A 22,316-nucleotide genomic window follows, 5' to 3' on the forward strand; every position below is an offset into this window, starting at 1 on the left:
CAAAGTATTTTTTAATTTCCCTTGTAATGTCTTGTTTGACCCATTGATTATCTAGGGTAATATGTTGTTTAATTTCCACATACTTGTGTACTTTCCAAATTTCTTCCTGTTATTTATTTCTAATTTCATTCTGTGGTTGTCAGAGGAATTACTTTGTATATTTCTATCCTTTTATTGAGGTTTGTTTTATGATTTAGCATGTGATCTATACTGGAGAAGGTCACATGTGCACTTTGGGCATTTTAACTTTAACTCAAATATTTTTTTTTCTATCTACCAAGGAAAGTGCAAGAGTTAGGATTGTAGTGTGTCTTTATATCAGAAGCAGGGAGATGTTGAGACTTTGACATTAGCAAACCCATGACAAACAAGAGAAAGAAGCACTAAGGTCGTCTAAGGATGTGTGTTTGTGAACCGTATCTCAGGTTCCAACCACAGATAGGAAGGGGCCATGAGATCAGTGACCCAACTATCATTGACCCTGGAATTTGAACTAAATAAACAAAGTCACCTTCTTTCACAAATTGACAAGGAATGCCTTCATGACATTTGAGAAATTTGCTTTTTCACAAATTGGTTGCTGATCTAATGGCCCTCCAACCATAATGTCTCAGGAGTAGGTTGGCTTGGTTTCAAGACTTATCTGGCTTATGCCTCTATCCATTCCTTATAGAACACTCCCTTGTACATTTAACAGAGACAAGGAAATCCAGGACAGAACAAAAACGAATGAAAGACTTTATGCATATTGACAAGTAATAGCAAAAGCAAAATAAGCAAATGAAGAATAATCAGTTTAATAGCAAAAATATTTTCAAATAGTATATCTTCAAAACAAAAAACCTAAAAACCTTGTACAAAGAACTAGGTCTAATTATATACCAGATAATGCACTTCTAAACTGAAAGGTCAATATTATTAAAGCAACCAGAGCCTAATGAAACTAGTTAGACCTCAGATGGTTGTTGGGATTGACTAACTTGGCAGCAGATCTGAAGCACAGTGGAATTAAGCATAAGGGGCCCAATGAGTGCATCTGTTGGCTTGAGACTCTCTGGAGTGTTGCCTGGGAAGAGTTTTCACAGTTATCTTGCTGAGACCTCCAGAATTATCAAAGGATGATGAGACCTCTTAGAGAAAGCTGATTTACTGCTTACTACAGTAAGAGACTGTTGATCTTATACAGAGTACTGTATTTGAGTAGTGTGTAGTTCAGGACTGCAGACTTAAAACGGGCCAAGTAGGTCAACATCGTCTGTAAAAGCATTGTTGCTCAGGTGAGACTATTGATTGATTAGCGCTTGGTGGGATGCTTATTGGATTATCATTCCCTCATTTCCAGAAACAAGGGGATGACACTGGTTGAGTTGGCTTGCAAAAGTGTGTTTTCTGAGGTGAGTTGATGTAGATTAATTAAGCAGGTTTAAAATTGGTTCTTATGACTACTTGTTACCATTACTACAGAACAATCCATCTTTTCTGAAGTTTGTGGGGATTTTTTTTCCCCAAGAGTGTATGAATATCTATGTTTTCATCTAGTTTTATTGTTTAATTTTTTACATATTAATTTTAAAAAATATTTTTAAAATTTATTTTATTTATTTTGGTTGTGTTGGGTCTTCGTTGCCGCATGTGGGCTTTCTCTAGTTGCAGCGAGTTGGGGCTACTCTTTGTTGCGGTGTGCGGGCTTCTCATTGCGGTGGCTTCTCGTTGCAGAGCACGGGCTCTAGGTGCTCGGGCCACAGTAGTTGTGGCACGCAGGCTCAGTAGTTGTGGTTTGTGGGCTCTAGAGCGCAGGCTCATTCGTTGTGGCGCATGGGCTTAGTTGCTCCGTGGCATGTGGGATCTTCCCGGACCAGGGCTCGAACCCGTGTCCCCTGCACTGGCAGGTGGATTCTTAACCGCTGTGCCACCAGGGAAGTCCAGTTCTAACCTTTTAATCTAGTGATTTCACTTATGGGAAATCTGTCTCAAAGAAGCAATTTTAAGTATAGAAGAATCTTTATAAAAGATGTTCATCCAGAATTATTTGTTAAGAGTGAAGCAATAGAACTATTATTTAAAAAGTAAAACCAGTGAATTAATGTACCCTCCACTTAGTGAAATAGTATTATGGAACCATTAACATAGTTGAAGGTTTTGATTAAAAATACTTTTAATTAATTTTTCTACAATGTTGCAGGCATTTAATAGACAGTAGTGAGTTAGACAAGCATAAAATGTATTGATGACTAAAACTGTGCAAATAGGAAGCAAAAATTCATGAAACTATCTGAGATAAAGTCTCTAACCTTATTTCAAAACAACTTTATGTTCTAAGTGCTTTATATGTGTAAAGTCATGGAGTTCTTTCAGCAACACTGAGTTAGGTAGTTTTTTCTGACTCCACTTTCACACAAGGAAACTGAGGCACAAGGAGGTTAAGTAACTTGCTCAGGGTCTCATGTGCTGCTAAGTGGCCGAGCCAAGATTTGAACCCAGGCTTTGGCTCCAGGGTCTGTAGTCAGTGTTGAACTGTTTCAGGTTTCTGATGGTTTTTCATCACTTACTGCAGCAAGTTCTGCAGGATACTAATTGCCTACAATGGTAATAGATGTTCAGTGAGCTAAAAGGGAAAAGGGAAGGAGGAGTCTGTGGTTCAATAAATTTGTAGGTAAATGAAACTAAATATGTTTCTCTTTTTTATCAGCCTGTTGTGGTAATGTGTGTTGTGAACCTCTAAGAAGGGGTTATATTATGCAGAATGGACTCAACTTTTTTGATTGTAGAACCTTTTTCACCCCCCTCAGGACCTCTCAAGGGACCAGTGTTCCTCAGGAATGTACCCTAGTTGACATTGGCCCATAGACGAGTCCATGGTCCATGCTCTGACCCACAAAGGAATTCATATCTGGTCCCTGTCTGTCTTCAGCCTACACTGACCATCTTCTGACCCTTTTTCACCTCCTTGCTCGCCCCAGTCCCAGATCCCTAATTGTCCCCTGCATACCTGTGCTTCCGCCTAGGGTGTTACCTACCAGCTGCTATGGCGTCTCTGCCTGGCAGGTTGCTCCTTCAGGTATCACCTGCCTCTGTAAACTTTCCTTGACTCCCTGTGCATGCTCAGACATGCTTTCTGTGAGTTTCTGTTGTTACCTTGTTCATGGCACTGTTACAGAGGTTGCCTCGAGAGTGCATTTGTCTGTGGTGAGTCTTTCCATCTCTTCATATTTAGCATCTTCACCAGTGGTGTCTTCTGAAAGGTAGTTGTAATTTCTTCTGTCAGCTAGAAAGGGCAAATATACTTTAAAGAATGTTTTATTGTTCTTCTGTAGACTATCTCCTAATAATGATACAAATTATTTTGATGATTAGTGTACCTTATTTTAAGGAATACAGTGAATTTTATCAATTTATAGTTGCTGTTTTTAATTTCATTTTTATCCTTTCACTTTTTTTTTTTTTGCGGTACCTGGGCCTCTTACTGTTGTGGCCTCTCCCGTTGCGGAGCACAGGCTCCGGATGCGCAGGCTCAGCGGCCCTGGCTCACGGGCCCAGCCGCTCCGCAGCATGTGGGATCTTCCCGGACCGGGGCACGAACCCATGTCCCCTGCATCAGCAGGCGGACTCTCAACCACTGCGCCACCAGGGAAGCCCTGTCCTTTCACTTTTTTTGGGTAATGTTAAAAAGGAAAGAGATGAGGGTCCTATCTCTTAAAAGAGACAGCTGGCGCCTTTTGGTGCTATGTAGTTGTGATTGTAACTCTAAAGTACTTATTTGCATCCCCTATGCCTTTCATGCTACTCTGTGTATACTGCATATGATCCACAGGTTTATTGTCTTTTTCCAAAGGCATGCCATGTACCAACAGCACAAAGAAGACTTCCAGGACGAGTGCACTAAGCTTCTGGTTGGCAGTATTGTCATAACCCGATACAACAATCGTACCTATCGTATTGATGATGTGGATTGGAATAAGACTCCAAAAGATAGCTTCACGATGTCTGATGGGAAGGAGATTACATTCTTGGAATACTACAGGTAGAGGGAAGAGACTGGGCTTGGGCCTGCAGGTTGGGGCTGTAGTCTCCTGTTCTCTAGCAGGAGTGGCACACAACAGGACACTTCAAAAATAATTGGATTGGTAATGCACCCAAGATTGATGAGCTCATTTGTGGGATTTGACCTGAATTTGCTACCCTTACAGTTTTATTTCTTTCAGTACTTTTTGGAAGTTATTTCATAAGTTAATCTCAGGGCTTCGAATTGTGTTTTCTTTGCTGTTTTGTTTACAAGTCTGTTTGGAGAGATTAAATTCAAGTCATTAATCATTTGACTATCATTTTGCCTTTTTAGTTACCTAAGCCCTTTAACCTGATACAGTTTTTAAACAAATTCTTTCCTGGACTGTTATCCTATTTCCCCTCTATTTAATTGCAGCGTTAACTTGAGCCTGCTTTTTCCATTTATGTGTATGCTCTGGTGAGTTTCTGATGGATCCTTGACAAGGGTATAATGCAGATTGTGTACCTCAGTCCTGGTTAACACTTTGACTGTGATGCTGTAAGAGTGGTGATGCTGCTTCTAACTTTTTCCCCTGCCTCTGTTCGGCTCTAGCAAAAACTATGGGATCACAGTAAAGGAAAAGGACCAGCCACTGCTGATCTACAGGCCCAGTGAGCGACAGAATAACCAAGGGATGGTGAGTTGGAGGTGTAGGGGTCAGGGTGTCAGGCCTGTGCTTCCATCTAAGTTCTCCACCCATCAGCCCTGGGAGCCGTGGGACCTGTGATTACAGTGGAGCTATGATTGCAGTGTGGTTGGGGAAAGCTGTGTAGGGTTTTGTCTGTCTCCTCTAGCCAGAGTTGCTTTTGCAGTCTCCTTAGTGAGGAACTAAACATCCATAGAGCGAGTTAGGTTAAGGAATAAGGAGAATTTACTGCTAAAGAAGATGAAAACACTGGGTCCATTAGGGAAGTTACAGGCATTTTAATAGAACTGGGGGCCAGGGAAAAGTGCCTTGGTACCTGACTCCTGTTTTCAGAGTAGAGACTGAAGATCAATAGGTTAAGATGAGACAGAGGCACCAGCTTGATAGGAGGTATTGTCTCAGCTTATCTGGAGGCCGAAGTGGAACAAAACTTTTAGCTTTTCTAGTTTTTTCTCTCCTTTTGACAATTTGAATATTTTTCTCTTTACCTAATACAACAGGCTATCGTGACTTGAGGGAGAAAAGGGTAAAACACCTGTAGTGTTTCCTGCACTCTTCTCTGGGGTTTGTGTTCCTTAGTGTGCCAGTGATACACCTGCAAGACCAGCTCTGGGCCTGGGAGGTCTTGTACTGGTCAGGGGAAGAAGATCCTCTTTTACTGCCTTGCTTTCCCTCTGTTCTCTCCTCAAAGCTGCTAAAAGGCGAAATCCTGCTGCTGCCTGAGCTTTCCTTCATGACTGGAATCCCTGAGAAGATGAAGAAGGACTTTAGAGCCATGAAGGTAAGAAGTGCCTGCTTTGAACCAAAGACCTTTTTGATAGCAGATACAGCTAGAACTGGGCCAGGTTTGCACGTCACCTGGGCAGGTTCATTTTTCCTCTATATAAAGCATAATCTGTGTCCCTTCCCACACACTGTGAAAAAGCCAATCAGAACTTTCTTTGGAATGTTGTTACAATAGTAGAACGACTGGATTATAAAGTAAAAGGAAACAAATAGTTCTGGCATCACCCTCGCCAATCAGATGGATGACTGTAAGCTGGTCATATGACCATAAATGAGGTTCTTTGAGAGCACTGAATTTTTTTTAACATTTCTGTAAGCCTTCAGTTTATTTGAAGGGAGGAGGAGATAATGTAGCAAAAAGTCAGCAAGTGAGAGGATGAAATTAAAGGATAGAAGTTTACTCTGTGGGGCTCGGGGTGTCCTGGAAGTCTCATGTTGGGCACAGTCTTGTAGGAAATAGCTGGAAGGCAGAGACGTTTGCAGCAGTGTGGGTCCAGACCCCAAGGGCTTCACCTCCACACTGTCTGCTTGGGGCTTTCCACCCTCACACTGCTCTGCTGTCTCTCTCTCAGTCCTTGTCTGTCCTAGTTTTGGAACCCCGGCCTTGTCTCAGATGCCACGTATTGTTTTTAGTAACATCATAAAGAGCTAAAATGAAGTTCTGTAAGAGATGTCTTTCATGTTTACCTTCTGATACTTCTGCTTTTAGTATGTAGGTCAAGGCTCCTTCCTTACAACTCTCAGTAACGTAATGATTTTATGATCTATGGGGCTATCTGTATAGCCCCATAGACTCAATGCCCTAATGACTGCCACACAGGGAGCAACAGCTGCACAGTTCATTAGTCCCAGAAGAATGAAGAAAGAACTCACTTACGTGATTCAGAATCTTCATGCACACCTATTAGATATTCATTCAACAATAAATATTAGAAAACACCTATTATGGGCCACACACTGGACCTAACAAGTGTCTTACGGTGACATTAAGTGGCTAGTATCATGTGACATAAAGTAGAAGACTGGATGTGTTTTTCCATTCCATTATGTTTGCCTGCATGCCCGGCATAGGGCATTTCCCCCCCCGCCCCAGATATTAAATAGATGTAATCAAGCCCCCTTACATGGCTTTGAGAAAAAGAATAAGATTTAGATGTTATAAGAAAAAAACAGTGACAATTTTAAATACTTACTTTTTTTTTTTTTTTTTTTTTTTTTTTTTTTTTTGCGGTACGCGGGCCTCTCACTGTTGTGGCCTCTCCCGTTGCGGAGCACAGGCTCCGGATGCGCAGGCTCAGCGGCCATGGCTCACGGGCCCAGCCGCTCCGCGGCATATGGGATCCTCCCAGACCGGGACACGAACCCGTATCCCCTGCATCGGCAGGCGGACTCTCAACCACTGCGCCACCAGGGAGGCCCTTAAATACTTACTTTTAAGTATGTATGTATATGTATAACTGAATCACTTTGCCGTACAGCAGAAATTAACACAACATTATAAATCAACTATATTTCAATAAAAAAAACCCAATTCTTTTATGGTTGACATTTTAACCTTGCACTTCATGCACATTATGAGATATTTATTAAAGCCCTTGGAGATATTTTAAAATTTCTGTAGATTTCAATGGGAAGGAGGTTTTCCATGGAAATTTGTTATACATTAGGGTTTATTTAACCTCATACTGGAGAAAGTAATAACTTAGTATCTCAATTTTGGTTCTATTTAGGATTTGACCCAGCAGATCAACCTGAGCCCCAGACAGCACCATAATGCTTTGAAATGCTTGCTACAGAGAATTGCAAAAAATGAGACAGCCAACAGTGAACTGACACGTTGGGGACTCTGTCTGCAGAAGGATGTACATAAGGTAAACCAGAAAATATGATGGTAGGAAACAGCATTAACCAAAGATTTTAGAGCTTTGTGAGACTAGGTGATAACTTCCTATCTTGTCTTTATTTTGTAGTTTTTGCTTTATAATTACACTTTTTTTTTTTGGTCCTAGTCATAATACTTGAATTTCCTTGACTTAATTGGCTAGTATCTCTTTCAGATTTTCTTTTGTATTTCCCAGGATCTGAGCTGTTAATTTCCAGTTGAGCAAAAGGAATATTGACTTAAAATTTTACCTCATTTTTAGTTTTCCAACCCAAATTATTCTTAAAGTTCTCTATGTCTTTTTTCTTTTTTTCCCCTAAGTTTTTCTTTATCTTTCCCAATAATTAACTTGTGTTTCTTTGAATATACTACTCTCATTCTTTCCGTAGGCATAAAGTCTCAGACTTGTACATTTTAATTTTCGCATGGCCCTTTCTGCCTGCAATTTGCCTGAGTCCATTCTGTTGTATTTTGTGCAGCGTGAGCCATAGTGCAGAGGCAGCATGAGGTGGTGGTGAAGTCCTTGGCTTTGAATCTCAGTTCTACCACTTGCCATCTTAGTTACTTGGAACAAATTGCTTAGTATCTCTTATTTTCTTTATCTGTGAAATAAAGATAATGATTGAGTTAAAGGAATTAAATGGTAAAATCTTCAGCATACTATCTTGACACATAGCAAGTGCTCAGTAAATATTAGCTTTTATTACTTTTAATTTTCTTTCTAGGTTATACCAAAATAATTTTATCTTTTCTCTAGTTCTCGTGCACTCTGAATTGACTCCTTGTTAAAAACTGTTTCTTTTTTTTTTTTTAAATAAAAGTAATGGAAAGTCAATAAGGAAAATGTGGGTACTGTAGAAAATGTAAAGAAGGAAATAAAAACTTCAGTAGTTTCATCACCCAAAGATAATATCTTAGTGATTTATTTTAGACACATTAAAGATAATATTATTTTCAATATATTTTGTTTCCTTAAACTTTTTTTCTGTGAGGGTGAATCTTTTCTTAAAAAATTGTGCTTATAACTGTATATGGTTTTGCATCTTCTTTTTAATTTATTATTATATCTTGAACATGTGTTCATGTTATCAAATATTGTTTGAAGAGGCAGAAAACTTAAGCCAGAGAAGAGAAAAGTTTATCCATAATCATGCTGTATCAGAATAAACACTGTTAACATTTTGGTACATATCCTTCAGTGTTTTTTTGTCTGTGTGTATGTGTATGCACACAATCACATGCAGCATGTTTTCAGATGGTTTCCTTTTTTTTTTTTACTCAGTTTATTTAGAATTTTTTTCCATGTCATTTAATATTTTTCTAAATATTTTAATGGCTAACAGGTATTCATTTTATTAATAATTTCCTATTCTTTTACATTCAAATTGAATTTAGTATTTTCCTGTTATAAGTAGTGAATCTGTGAACATCCTTGTAACTAAATCTTTGCACATGATGTTTATTTTCATAGATTTATGGAAGTGTAATTGTTAGGTCAGAGGACATTTATGTTTTTCGTACTTTTTATTATATATTACCAACTGCCTTGTAGAAAGGTTCAGTTTTTTACTTTCATAAGCAAAGGTGAACATTCTTGGTAATACAGGTATTGTTATTCTTTGTGTTAAACTTTTATAATATTAAGAAAATCATTAAAAATTTTTTTGATTATAGGTAAAATAAGTATTTTGTTACTTTTTTAAGAAAGCAAGGAGTAGAGCTCATAAAAAGTAAAAATCCTACATAATTACATATTCCCCCAGAGATACTCATTACTAAATGTGGACTCATTCAGTTTTTATAATGCATACATTACTATTTATTTTTTGCAAAAACAGGATTATATTAAATGTACTTAGAAAGTTATTTTAATAATTGCAAATATCCATCATATTGATATGTTATCAACTTAGTTATCTTATTTTTGGATATTTAGATCTAATTGATTCATTATTATTAACTTTAATTTGGTCTTTCATTATATTTATGCTTTTTTTCCTGCTTTTCTTTTGTATAAAGTATAATAGTAGTTTATGTTCAGCCTTATTAAGAAATATTCTCTGATTTTCTACTTAAATTTTTCCCTTAAACTGTTCTTAAAGATTATTTTCCTGTTCACCTTGTATTTATAGGCATTTTACATGAATTCCCTGGTTCTAAAGAGACAGTGTTTTCTGATTCCTTTCTTGGGGACCATGTTGGAAGCTTCAGTAATTAAAGAGCGGCGCCTATCAAAATTCACCTGTATGTGTGTCCAGAGTTTTATTGACATGGACTCTTACTGCTAACAGTTGCATTTTTCTACCATTTTCAGAAGTTATGACAGGGACAGGTCTATATGGTAGAGTTGATCAGGCCCCAGAACAGTATCAGCATTCTTCTAAATAGTGTTTACAGATGGTTCATGTCATAGGCACTTTATTTTCTGTTTAGATTGAAGGACGTATTCTGCCAGTGGAAAGAATTAACTTAAGGAATACATCATTTATCACATCTCAGGAACTAAACTGGATTAAGGAAGTAACCAGAGACCTTTCCATCTTAACTGTAAGTGACTTGTGAGGTGGTAAAGAGAGGTCCAGTATTCCTAGAAGTGTGGAAATTAGGAAGCAGGAATTATTTAGTGTCCTCTTTTTGAGAGGAAGTACCAACTGAATTCCCATCCTGAATTATTTACTAAACAGAGGTCCTTTGAACAAGAGCGAGTTGATGAGTTGGTAGAGGGAAGCCCTTTGCTTGACCATAGACTTACGACAAGGAAATAAACTGCCATGGTAATTCATTCAGTGCCAGCCTATTACCCACTCTCTCTTTGTTCTTCCTTCTTCTTTTCTCTTTCCTTCCTCTTTTTCCCTAGGGTTTCCATGAAAGAAATAAAATTAAAACAGTTTCCCACCAAGGCAACCAAAGAACAAAATGGTATATATATATATATATATATATTTTATTTTTGCGGTACGCGGTCCTCTCACTGCCCTGGCCTCTCCCATTGTGGAGCACAGGCTCCGGATGCACAGGCTCAGCAGCCATGGCCCACGGGCCTAGCCACTCTGCGGCATGTGGGATCCTCCCGGACCGGGGCATGAACCTGTGTCCCCTGCATCTGCAGGCGGACTCTCAACCACTGCGCCACCAGGGAAGCCCAGTATATAATTATTTTTAAATGTTTTTGGCTCACCTGGTCTCTATGACAGTGCATAAAGTACATACATTTGTTTCTAAAACTTTTTTTTTGAAATATATTTAAAGACAAAGTGCACTTATGTATATAACTTGATGAATTTTCATAAGTTAAATAAACCTGTGTAATCAACACTGAGGATTAAGAAACAGAACTTTACCAGTGCCTCAGAAGCCCCACCCCCATGCTCCTAATTACTACCTACCTGGCACCCTTACACAACCCAAGAATGACCACTATTCTGACCTCTAACAGCATTGATTTTTTTCAGCTGTGTTTGTACTTAATATATACATGAAACCATACTGTATATATTCTGTCATGTCTGGTTTCATTTCTTCAGCCTTGTTTGGTAAGTTTCTCCATACTGTTAGGTATAGTTACAGACCTTCGATTCTCATTGCTGTGTAGTATTCCATTGTGAGACTGTGCCACAATTTACTTATCACACACATCTGCATTAGTAATCAGCATTAGATAAGACAGGACTCAAGCAGAGAGAGTGAAAAGCAATTTGTTCTTTAGAATAACATCTCCTGATATGAAGTTGGAGTGTTGGGGAAGTTGTGGGAAGTACTAAAAATAGCTTGTTGTTGCTCTAGGTCCCCATGCATTTCTGGGCGCTGTTTTACCCAAAGAGAGCAATGGATCAAGCCCGAGAACTGGTGAACATGTTAGAGAAGGTAGCTGGCCCCATTGGCATACGCATGAGCCCACCAGCCTGGGTGGAACTGAAGGATGATCGCATAGAGACCTATGTCAGAACCATTCAATCCATGCTGGGAGTTGAGGTAATAAATTAATTTGAGTAAATTTTCAGGATGTCCATTCTGAAATAGTTGAATACTTGATTTTTATTTTTTTTTTTTGCGGTACGTGGGGCTCTCACTGTTGTAGCCTCTCCCATTGCGGAGTACGGGCTCCGGATGCGCAGGCTCCGGACACGCAGGCTCCGCGGCACATGGGACCCTCCCGGACCGGGGCACGAACCCGTGTCCCCTGCATCGGCAGGCGGACTCTCAACCACTGCGCCAGCAGGGAAGCCCTTGAATACTTGATTTTAAATTATCTTGGTTATTGGTCTGCTATGGATGATGTCCAGGAATCTGTATCTTACTCATGTGCACGTGAAATACTGAATTAACAAAGTAGTCGTCATGCCCTTTGGTTAGTTTCGCTTCTCTCCTTCTTTGTTGGCACTCTCACTCACTCCAGCGTTCTGTTCCTCACGTAATTGCCTGAGATAATAGCTGACTTAACTTCAATTTTTTATCTATATAGAACATGTGCTCAGAAAGCAATTTCCTGGGCCAGGTGCCATCTTGCACGATTCAGTACTGAGCTGTCACAGTGTGGTCAGGCTCAAGATTCAAATTGCTCCAGTGATGAACTTGGCAGTGGGCCCATCAGCTTGGTCCAGATAGCCGAACCAGGACTACTGGAGCTGAGCAGGTTATAGTGTTCACAACTCAGTAGTTCAGGCCTGCAGTTCTTATCTGTTCGTACATAAAACAGAGGAAGAAGATTAAGGAGGGAAAAAAAGCAGACCAGAAGTTTTTGGAAATAACTAGTCCTTGCAATGAAGAGTCAGTTCTTGTGAGATCAATACTAGAATTGATATTCTAGTATTGACTAGAATACTAGTCAGTCATGACTTTCTCTGTTCATCCACCGCTCTGCGTGTGTCATCTGTAGAAGCACGCTCATGTTCTCTCTTTCTTTGTATTTTCTTCCTGACTTCCCATGCCTTCTTACTCTGCCATGGCCTCCCCCGGGCCTGATCATTGATAAATTCTGCCCTGCTTTCAAAAGAAAAACCCAGCTGAGTGTACCTCAGCTCCCCCATCTCACGACTTGGCCTGTTCTCTTTATGAGAGTGCACTGCCAACAGTCTTCATGTAGCATGGATATGAGTTTCATTCATAATGTTGACTCCTATTGGTCTTGCTATCTCTCTGCCATCTTTAGGGCATTCTGTTTTATTATTCTCTTTGTTTCAGGGTCATAAACTCAGATGTCTATGGGAGTGAAGTGGGCCAGGAGGGGACTCCAGGGAACTAAAGAGAGTAAACCCCATGACTGCAGATAACAGCCCAGCATTGTCAAATTGATTTTTAGTTTGTTTATTTATTTATTTATTTTATTTTATTTATTTATTTTTTTGCGGTACGCGGGCCTCTCACTGTTGTGGCCTCTCCCGTCGTGGAGCACAGGCTCTGGACGCGCAGGCTCAGCGGCCATGGCTCATGGGCCCAGCCACTCCGCGGCATGTGGATCTTCCCGGAACAGGGCATGAACCTGTGTCCCCTGCATCGGCAGGTGGACTCTCAACCACTGCACCACTAGGGAAGCCCTAGTTTGTTTATTTTTCAATAGAAGCCAAAAGTCTAGATTTGCATATGTGTACACCTACCTATGTTTAAATGTTAATTTTAAAAAGACTTGTGAATCATTACAGGGACTAAAAAAACCACATCTGTTTCCTAGATCCAGCCCACAGGCTCCCAGCATGCAGCCCATGTTCTACGTGACTTTGGAAGTTCTTTGATCTGATTGCTGGAACATGTGTCCTCTGAGAAGTCTTCATTTAAAATTAATCTTGATTTGGAATAGTATACTGTTGATTTCTGTTTCTGTCATAAAGCATTGGCAACTTTATTTCACTTGTGTGCTACTTTATTCAGATTTTGAAGGATCCTCTGTTCTTAATATCAGATCTCTTAAGCAGTGAGAGGTAGAAGATGCTGATATAAGATATTCTGCTGGCAGTATCATTCTCTCTCCTAATCAGAAAGTTAGGAAGATCTACTTATGGATTTGGCAGTAGCTTCATTTCCTCTGCATTTGGCTCTGAATCCTTTCTTCTGGTATTGTATCCTGTGTTTCCTAGTTAAAGTTCTATGGCATGAATGTAATAAGGTGCTTAGTTTACTAAAGAGAGTGGCAAAAAGCATTATAGTACATTGAAAGCATCAACTAATAAGAAACCCTTGCATATTTTTAAGCCTGGTTCTTTTCCAGGGATCTTAAGTGTCCTAATCAATTAATCAGGTAATCAGGACCAGCTCTAGGTAACTTACGGTAACATGTTATGTAGCTAAGCAAAGAAGCCTGGAACCCAGCAAATGCTCACTCAGGTTCAAGGACCTTTTTCTCTGTTGGAATGTCCACCATCTTTGTTTCAGTCCTCTCTTTACCCTAAAGGTCCTGTGGCTTTGCAGACTCTTGAGCTGCCTCTGACTGGAGCCCTATCAAGGTCTGCTCAGAGTTCCAAAGCCTGGCTTATATATACTTTATCTCCTCAAGGGGAAGATACAGATGGTTGTTTGCATCATCATGGGCACATGTGACGATCTCTACAGGGCCATTAAAAAGCTGTGCTGTGTGCAGACTCCCGTGCCCTCGCAGGTGAGTAGAAACTGGGCAGGAGGTACAGAGGGAAACTCTAGCCTCCCTTGAAGCTTGGAAAAGAGGGACTAAAGTAACTATTAGAAGCCAGCATATGTAGATGCATCTGGTGAAACTTTCTTGTTACAGTAACCTGGCTAATAGCAGACGTTCTTTGTAAATGCTGCTTGCTTTCATGTTCCCAAATGAGCACTTTTGCTGTTCATAGGTGAGTCGCCAGGTGGTTTCACATGACTGGGTTCTGAGAGTATAGGCTTTCCTTTGAAAGGAGAAAGCTGGTTTTCCTACGGAGGTTAAATTTTTTTTTAATCTGCATGAGATCTTTTTGAAAGTTTTTGTTGGCTGATTGTTTTTTGGTTTTGATTTGTGTCGTGTGTGTGCACACACACACAACATGCCTGACTAGAAACTCTAGAATTAGAACTGTTAGTACAAAGTGTATTATCTGCCAGCTGGAGTTTCTTAAACAAATGTAGTACTTGCTGTAGAATTGTTTACATTGTTTGAAAGGTTGATAGTGTCCTCTTTCCCCTCTATTACAGGTCATCAATGTCCGAACCATTGGCCAGCCCACCAGGCTTCACAGTGTGGCCCAGAAAATTTTACTTCAGATTAACTGTAAATTGGGTGGTGAGCTCTGGGGAGTGGATATTCCTCTGGTGAGTGATGCTGAGATGTGTCTTCATTCAATTCAGCATCCCAGAGAGTCCTACCTAGCTATTTTCCTAATTTCCCACCTAGAATTTTCCTCATTCTCAGTGCTTATAGTCTGAGTGGTTCATTGCTTGTTTTTGTATAGCCCACAAGCTTAGAACGGTTTTCACATTTTTAAGTGGTTGAAAAAAATAAAAATAAGACTAATATCTCCAGACACATGAAAATTATATGAAATTCAGTTTTCAGTGTCCTTAAATGCATTTTTATTGGAACGTAGCCATAGTCCTTTATGTACCACCTGTGGCTGCTTGTGTGCTGTAATGGCAGAATTGAATAGTTCCTCCAGAGACGGTGTGGCTCACAAAGGCTAAGGTATTTACTTTTCAGTCCTTCACAGAAAGTTTGCCAATCCCTGGTCTTGATGATCTCTGACTTTGTTCATAGTGTTTAAAAAATATCAAGTTGATTGCACTCTTTCTCTTCCTTTCCCAGAACTTATTTTCATATGTTGCTTTGGGGTTCAGATAACAATTAAAGATGGGGTGATGCATTGCTTGGATTTTTGGTTTGTTTTTGTTTTCTAACCCAGAAAAAATTAATGGTGATCGGGGTGGATGTTTACCACAACCCCAGCAGAGGCATGCGCTCCGTGGTTGGCTTTGTCTCAAGCATCAGTCTGTAAGTACCACTCCTGGCTCCATTGTGTTTGGTTACCTTATTTTAATGCCTAATCTTACTGTAAAGCCAGAAAAAATTTTTGAATATTTAATATTACAGTAAAAGTATACTGAAATTCTTCCTTCTCTATCTTCCTGTGATATTAATTTGTACAATCTCTTATCACATGTGTAAGTTTGTTGCCTGGCTACAGTGTAACCTCTTTCAGAATGGGGTCTGTGTCTTGCTGGTGGTGGGTTTTTTCCCCTAGAAATGAGGGGTTTTGTTTGTTTTTTCTGGTTGTAAAAATAAAGCATGCTCATGCAAAAATCTCCAGAAATTTAGAAAGTGAAAAAATTCCTCATGGTCTAGCTTTCATTAACCGTCACCAAAGATTTGGAATATGTATATACTTTTAGGTACTCTTTTATGCATATAGTAACATATAGGTAGCTGGTATACACATACCAGTGGCACATTACTATGTATACTGTTCCTCATCTTCTTTTATATACTTAAACTGTATATTTTGGTCATTTTCCCGTATTGATGCAAATAAATCTCCATCAATTCTTTTTAACTGCTGCGTGGAATTTATTATATGCTATAGCACTATTTATTTAACTAGTCCTCTGTTGGTGGATATCTCGGTGGTTAAATTTTTTCAGTTGGAAGCAGCTTTGTAGCAGATATCCACAATTATGCCTGTATTTTTATATTCTGTAGCTGGCTTACGTGTATCTTTTCCCTACATCAGTGAGTGTTTTTACATGTAACATAAATGTGTTTGCTGGGTACTTGTGTGATTGGGGCATGGAGAAGCCTGTGTATGCTGACATTCAGCTGTGGGCCTTCCTTTGTGAGCGTGTGTTCATCTCTCTCTCCCTCTCTCTCCTTGCCTCTGCCCCAGCACCCTCACGAAATGGTATTCACGAGTGGTATTCCAGATGCCTCATCAGGAGATTGTGGATAGCCTGAAACTGTGCCTGGTGGGCTCCTTGAAAAAGTTCTATGAGGTGAGGAGAACAGCAGTTCTAAAGTATCGGGGTTTTTAAGGACTGCCTTCCTGATCACTTTAGGAGGAAGTCTGATTTAGTGAGAGGGATCCCAACTGGAAGGTGAGTTTCCTAAACAGACGGACAGGCAGCTCCGAAGGACTGTTTTCAGGCTTCTACTTGTACAGAGCAGCTTAAAGAGCTCAATGCTTTCACTTGATTTGGTAAGTAATGATTATTTCCCTGGTTGTCAGCCTGATGCCTGTGTGCATAATCTTCAGGCCCTTATAGGAAAGTCAGGGTAAATTTTAGTAATTAAAGCAGCTTATTAATTTTCTCAGCTTTTTATGGCTGTCATTAGGCGCTGGTTCTTTTCATTTAGGTTCAAGACCAGTGCCTCCCTGAAAATCACCCCTAGAACTCCAAAGAATGCTAACCATGGAGAATTGCTGTCATTAAGCTGATATTGGGTCTGGAACAGTGAGCAAGCAAGGTACTGGGTTTTGCCTTGGCCAGTACATCAAAGGAAGCACTGATAAGTGGCTTTCATTTCTTATGGTTCAGTGTTAGCCCTTTGCATAGAGATTAAACAGCAAGAAATTTAATGGTTTCGCGTGATTAAAGTCAATCTCTAGAGCTCCACCTTGTTTCATTTTAGAATAACGTTTCCTGTAGTGTCCTTTCAGTAGTTTGGTTCTGTTTCAGTATTAGAGATTGTGTAAACCAGAAGTTAAATTTTTGTCCCTGTAGAGGTCCATGTGATATGCTACTTTGTTACCAAGTCCCACCCACACTTTCCTTCTTGTTGTTGCTATTGTTTGCCTGCAAAGTTGTGTATGTCTTTTCAGCCCTAGCTCAAGGATTAGTTCTGTGAAACCTTTCTCGTTTCCCCTCCTCTGCTCCATCCCTTAGCTAGACTTATTTCTTTATGGTCCTCTCCCAAGGCCCTCTGTTAACATTCTGTGTAGTGATTATCACATCCTGCCTTTTATTAGTTGTTTGTATCCTTATTAATCTCTCCCTCTGGGTTGTAAATTACTTGAGCACTGTTGGGTTATGGATGGTTCTGTAGTAGTAAATTACCCTAAAACTTAGGGACATGCAGTGAGCATTTATGATGTTCGCTGTCAGGAAGTTGGACAGGGCACAGTGGGCTCCAGTTCCTCTCCATTTGGGCCCCTTCATGTGGTCTTTTCACATGAGCTAGTTTGGGCTTCCTTACAGCATGGTGGCTGGGTTCAGAGCTTGAGCATTCCAAGAGATTGAGAGAGCCAGGTAGAAAATGTGTTCCCTTGTATATCTCAGTCTTGAAAGCCATGTAGCGTCACTTCCACTGCATTCTGTAAGCCAAGTAGTAGTATCACTGTGAATATGCCTGACTTTTGGAGGAGCCAGTGTGAGGTAGAGGTGGACTTAAAGAAACAACTGATACACTCTGTAAGGCCATTACATATATTCTGATATTTCTGTACTAATTACTCTTTCCCCCCTTCATCTATTATAAGGCACTGTTTGCACCTTACAATAAACTTGTGCAAAACTCTTTAGCATAGAAGTTAGCTGGTGGTTAGCTAGTCCTGTTCTTCCTCAGGCCAGTAATTTTTCCATTTATATTACATCCTGAGGAGGCTTTAACCCAATTTCCCAATATATTTGCTTATCAGTATTGGTATTATCATAAGACTTATTTACATGGTATAGTTGAATCTTACCAACAAGGTCACCCTACATCATGATGCAGGGTGGTAATAGACATAACCTGAAATATAAGAGTCAACAGTGGCACATTACTAGAGACCCACGCAGGCATGAATAATTAGTTCAGTTCATCATTATATTGTAAGACCAAAATATCTCCCAGAGCCACACCACTTAAGTTTGCAGGCTTCCATTCAACATTGTCAGGTTCTGAAAGCAGCAGTTCATTTGCCATTTCAGACATTGGTATACTTGAGCTAATAGACAGTGTCACCTCTTGCTCTCAGTGTCTTTTAAGGCACCAGTGTAATATTGTATTTTCCTCATTGCACAACCATTTATTCATTCCTTTATCCTCAACTACCATTCTTCCTTCTCTGTATTTATACCCAAACTTTTCCACCTTTAAATGGAACATTAGGTTTAGCCACTGTGCTGGTCTAGGATGCTGCCAGCAATACTAGTCTAGCAATTGCCTCCCCCTCAGTCCACTGCCATTCACATAGCGTAGGATTATATAGGTCAGAATGAGTGGGCTATCTCACCTCCTAGGCAATATAGATGCGTGTCCTGTGAACCTCAGTTTTGCCCGAGGGGGTGAAGGCACAGTCCACCCTGTTAGGCCCTTAGGAACTCTAATTACAGTTTCTTGCTTAGGGATTGTTATGGGTTGAATTGTGCCCCCTTAAAAAGATATTGAAGTCCTAACCCCAGTACCAGTGAATGTAACCTGTTGTGGAAAGAGTGTCTTGGCAGATGATCAAGTTAAGATGAGGTCATTAGAGTGGGCCCTAATCCAGTATGCCTGTTTCTTATGAAAAGAGGAGATTTGGACACAGAGACAGACACACATAGAGGAAAGGCAATGTGAAGACACAGGGAGAGCACCATCTACAAGCCAAGGAACACATGAGGCCACCAGGAGTCATGGGACGATAGATTCTCTGTCACAGCCCTCAGAAGGAAACAACCCTGCCAACACTTTGATTTCAAACTTTAGACTCCAGCACGGTGGAACAGTACACTTCAGTTAGTGGTACTTTGTTATGGCAGCTCTAGCAAATGAATGCATGGTTCATCCCAGCTTCTAGCACCCAAAGTTGCAGTCCTGGTCCAAGAACCACTGCATCAGGTAGTAAAAAAGAGGGTTAATGTCATGTGGAGGAAAACAAAACAAAAAGTATTGTCATAGCAGCATCCTTCCCCACCCCTTGTTCTTTAGATCCCCCAGAAAAGGAGAGGAGTTTATCTAGTGGGGACATTCCCTTGGCCCCTGTCATGTTGAGTATGAGTACACACATAAAATCATGTAAGCTAGCCCTTCACACCTTTATTCCCTTCATTTTAAACAATAAATGTTTCAGTTGCTCATTCTAATTTTCTGTCAAACTGTTACTCTGGGGATGAAAGTGTGTTCCTTGGTCTGAGGAAATGTGACTTGGCGGTCCAGATTGGTATAGTGCCTTCTGTTTTAGTTCTTTTATAGTATTTTGAGAATTTGTATCTACCAGCAAATATGCAAAACCCAGTCCAGAATAGGTGTCTGTTTCTGTCAGGGACAATTTGTAATCTCCTGGAGCTGCAGAGTCAGTCCAATTTGCCAGTGTGTGCGGGGCCTTCCCCTCAGGGAATCTGCCCCCAGAGCCATCTGCATTCTCTTTCCTCTTGGCAGTCAGAACAGTTTATTGGAATTTTGCACTTCAGAGGGTATGAGAAAAATATGTGTAGATTTAGCCCATTTCTTCATTGCTTCAGCCCTCAGTGTCCACTCATTTCATGGACCCAGGTACCGCTCGAGCAGACACACCAAGATATCTGCTTGCTGGTAACTACTTTCTGATCCTGGAAGGAGGTAGTTACTCCCCATTCACCCTTCCCCCTACTTCCTGGTAACATCTAAACTGCTTTCTGTCTCTGTGGATTTGTGTATATTATATAGAGATAATCATAAAATACATGATCTTTTGTGTTTGCCTTCTTTTATTGATCGTGTTTATAAGGTTCATCTAAATTGTAGACTATATTATTACTTTGTTCTTTTTTATGGATGAATAATGTTCTATTGTATGTTTATCCATTCATCATTGATGGACATTTGTACTGTTTCCACCTTTTGACTATTGTGAATTATGTGAATAATACAGGCTGTGAGCATGCCTGTATATGTATTAGTTTGAGTACCTATTTTCAGTCCTTTTGGGTATATACCTAGGAGTGAAATTGCTGGGTCATATGGTAATTCTTTGTTTAACTTTTTGAGGAACCCTCAAACTGTTTTTCACAGTGGATGCACCATTTCACGTTCCTATCAGCAATATAGAAGGGTTCCAGCTACTCCACATCCTTGCCAACACATCTTATTTTCCTTTTTTTAATGGTAACTCTTGTGAAGTGGTATCTCATTCTGGCTTTAACTTGCATTTCCTTAATGACTAATGATGTTGTACATCTTTTCATGTGCTTATTGTCCATTTATATAACTTCTTTGGAGAAGTCCTTTTGAGTCCTTTCCCTGTTTTTTAGTTGATCTATTTGTCTTTTTCTTTTTGAGATGTAAGAGTTTTTGTTTTTATTTTTACATATTCTGGATACAGAACTCTTGACTGATGTACGATTTGCAAATATTTTCTCCCATTCTGTAGAGTGTCTTCACTTTCTTGATAATGTTATTTGATGCGCAAAAGTTTTAAATTTTGATGGAGTCCCATTATCTATTTTTTCTTTTGTTCCTTGTGCTTGTGGTGTCAAATCTAAGACTCTGTTGCCGAATTTGAGGTCATGAAGATTTACGCTTTTGTTTTCTCCTAACAGTTTTAGAGCTTCAGCTGTTACCTTTAGGTCATTGATCCATTTTGAGTTACATTTTGTATGTGGAGTGAGGTAAAGGTCCAACTCTACTCTTTTGCATGTGGTTATCCACTTGTCCCAGCACCACTTGTTGGGGAGACTATATTCTTTATAGAATGGTATTGGCACCCTTATTAAAGATCAATTAGCCCTGGATGTTTGGGTTTATTTCTGAACTCTCAGTTCTGTTCCATTGGTCTCTATGTCATCCTTATGTCAGTACAACACTGTTTTGATTATTGCTTCTTTTTAGTTGGTTTTGAAATTAGGAAGTCTGAGTCTTCCAGGTTTTTTTTTCCAATATTGTTTTGGCTATTCAGAGCCCCTTGGAATTCCATATGAATTTGAGAATAGGCACTTCAATTTCTGTAAAAAGGGCCATTGGAATTGTGATAGGAATTGCATTGAATTTATAGATCACTTTGCAAGTATTGTCATCTTAATAATACTCACTCTTGCAATATGTGGACACAGGATGTCTTTCCATTTATTTAGGTTGTCTTTATTTCTTTCAACAATGTTTTGTAGTTTCCATGTTCAAGTGTTTCACCTCCTCAGTTAAATTTATTCTGGGTATTTTATTCTTTTGAAAGCTACTGAGTATGGAATAGTTCTAATTTCATTTTTGGATTGTTCATTGCTGGTGTATAGAAACATAATTGTTTTGTGTGTTAATCTTTAACCCTGCAACTTTTCTGAACTTAACTAGCTTTATTAGATTTTTTCCCCCAATTCTTTGGGATTTTTCTATATAGAATCATGTTATCTGCAAATAGAAATTGTCATACTTCTTTTTTTCCAATTTCGATGGCTTTTATCTATTTATCCTGCTTATTAGTTGCTCTGACTGGAACTTCCAGTACAATATTTAATAGCAGTGGTAAAAACAGGCATCCTTGTCTTTTTCCTGATCTTAGGGGGATAGTTTTAAGTCTTTCTCCATTGAGTATGATGTTAGCTGTGGGTATTTCACAGACTCACTTTATCATGTTAAGGAAGTTTCTTTCTGTTCCTAATTGGCTGAGTGTTTTTATAGTGAAAGTGTGTTGGGTTTTTATCAAATGCTTTTTCTGCATATTAGTTTATAACAGTCTCATTCATATTAATACCAAATTGATTTCAGTAGTACACAAAAAATTTGTTCCTTTCTGGTACTATGGTATCCCTCCTTCTCTGTGCTAATTTTATTTTATTTTATTTTAATTAATTATTTTTTGGCTGCGTTGGGTCTTTGTTGCTGTGTATGGGCTTTTTCTAGTTACACTGAGCGGGAGCTACTCTTTGTTGCAGTGGTGGGCTTCTCATTGCAGTGACTTCTCTTGTTGCGGAGCACGGGCTCTAGGCACGTGGGCTTCAGCAGTTGTGGCGCATGGGTTTAGTCGCTCCGCGGCATGTAGTATCTTCCCGGACCAGTGCTTGAACCCATGTCTCCTGCATTGGCAGGTGGATTCTTAACCACTGTGCCACCAGGGAAGCCCTGTGCTAATTTTATTTATTTATTTATTTATTTATTT

At 39.6% G+C, this 22,316-nt stretch overlaps 1 protein-coding gene across 2 annotated transcripts in view; it reads left to right on the plus strand.

Annotated features, from left to right (window-relative positions):
• Window positions 1-22,316, plus strand: part of PIWIL2 (piwi like RNA-mediated gene silencing 2) — a gene marked incomplete at both ends in the record, with an annotated part of 67,473 nt that overhangs the window by 23,235 nt on the left and 21,922 nt on the right. For both annotated transcript variants that reach the window (XM_079706920.1, XM_079706919.1), the window contains 10 exons: window positions 3,833-4,021; window positions 4,598-4,682; window positions 5,383-5,472; window positions 7,208-7,348; window positions 9,793-9,906; window positions 11,143-11,331; window positions 13,847-13,948; window positions 14,491-14,607; window positions 15,195-15,283; window positions 16,173-16,278. In XM_079706920.1, the coding sequence (XP_079563046.1) occupies window positions 3,833-4,021; window positions 4,598-4,682; window positions 5,383-5,472; window positions 7,208-7,348; window positions 9,793-9,906; window positions 11,143-11,331; window positions 13,847-13,948; window positions 14,491-14,607; window positions 15,195-15,283; window positions 16,173-16,278 (1,222 nt within the window). The remainder of the gene's footprint in view (window positions 1-3,832; window positions 4,022-4,597; window positions 4,683-5,382; window positions 5,473-7,207; window positions 7,349-9,792; window positions 9,907-11,142; window positions 11,332-13,846; window positions 13,949-14,490; window positions 14,608-15,194; window positions 15,284-16,172; window positions 16,279-22,316) is intronic.

Source organism: Hyperoodon ampullatus (genome assembly GCF_949752795.1).
Source record: "Hyperoodon ampullatus genome assembly, chromosome: 6".
NCBI lineage: Eukaryota > Metazoa > Chordata > Mammalia > Artiodactyla > Ziphiidae > Hyperoodon > Hyperoodon ampullatus.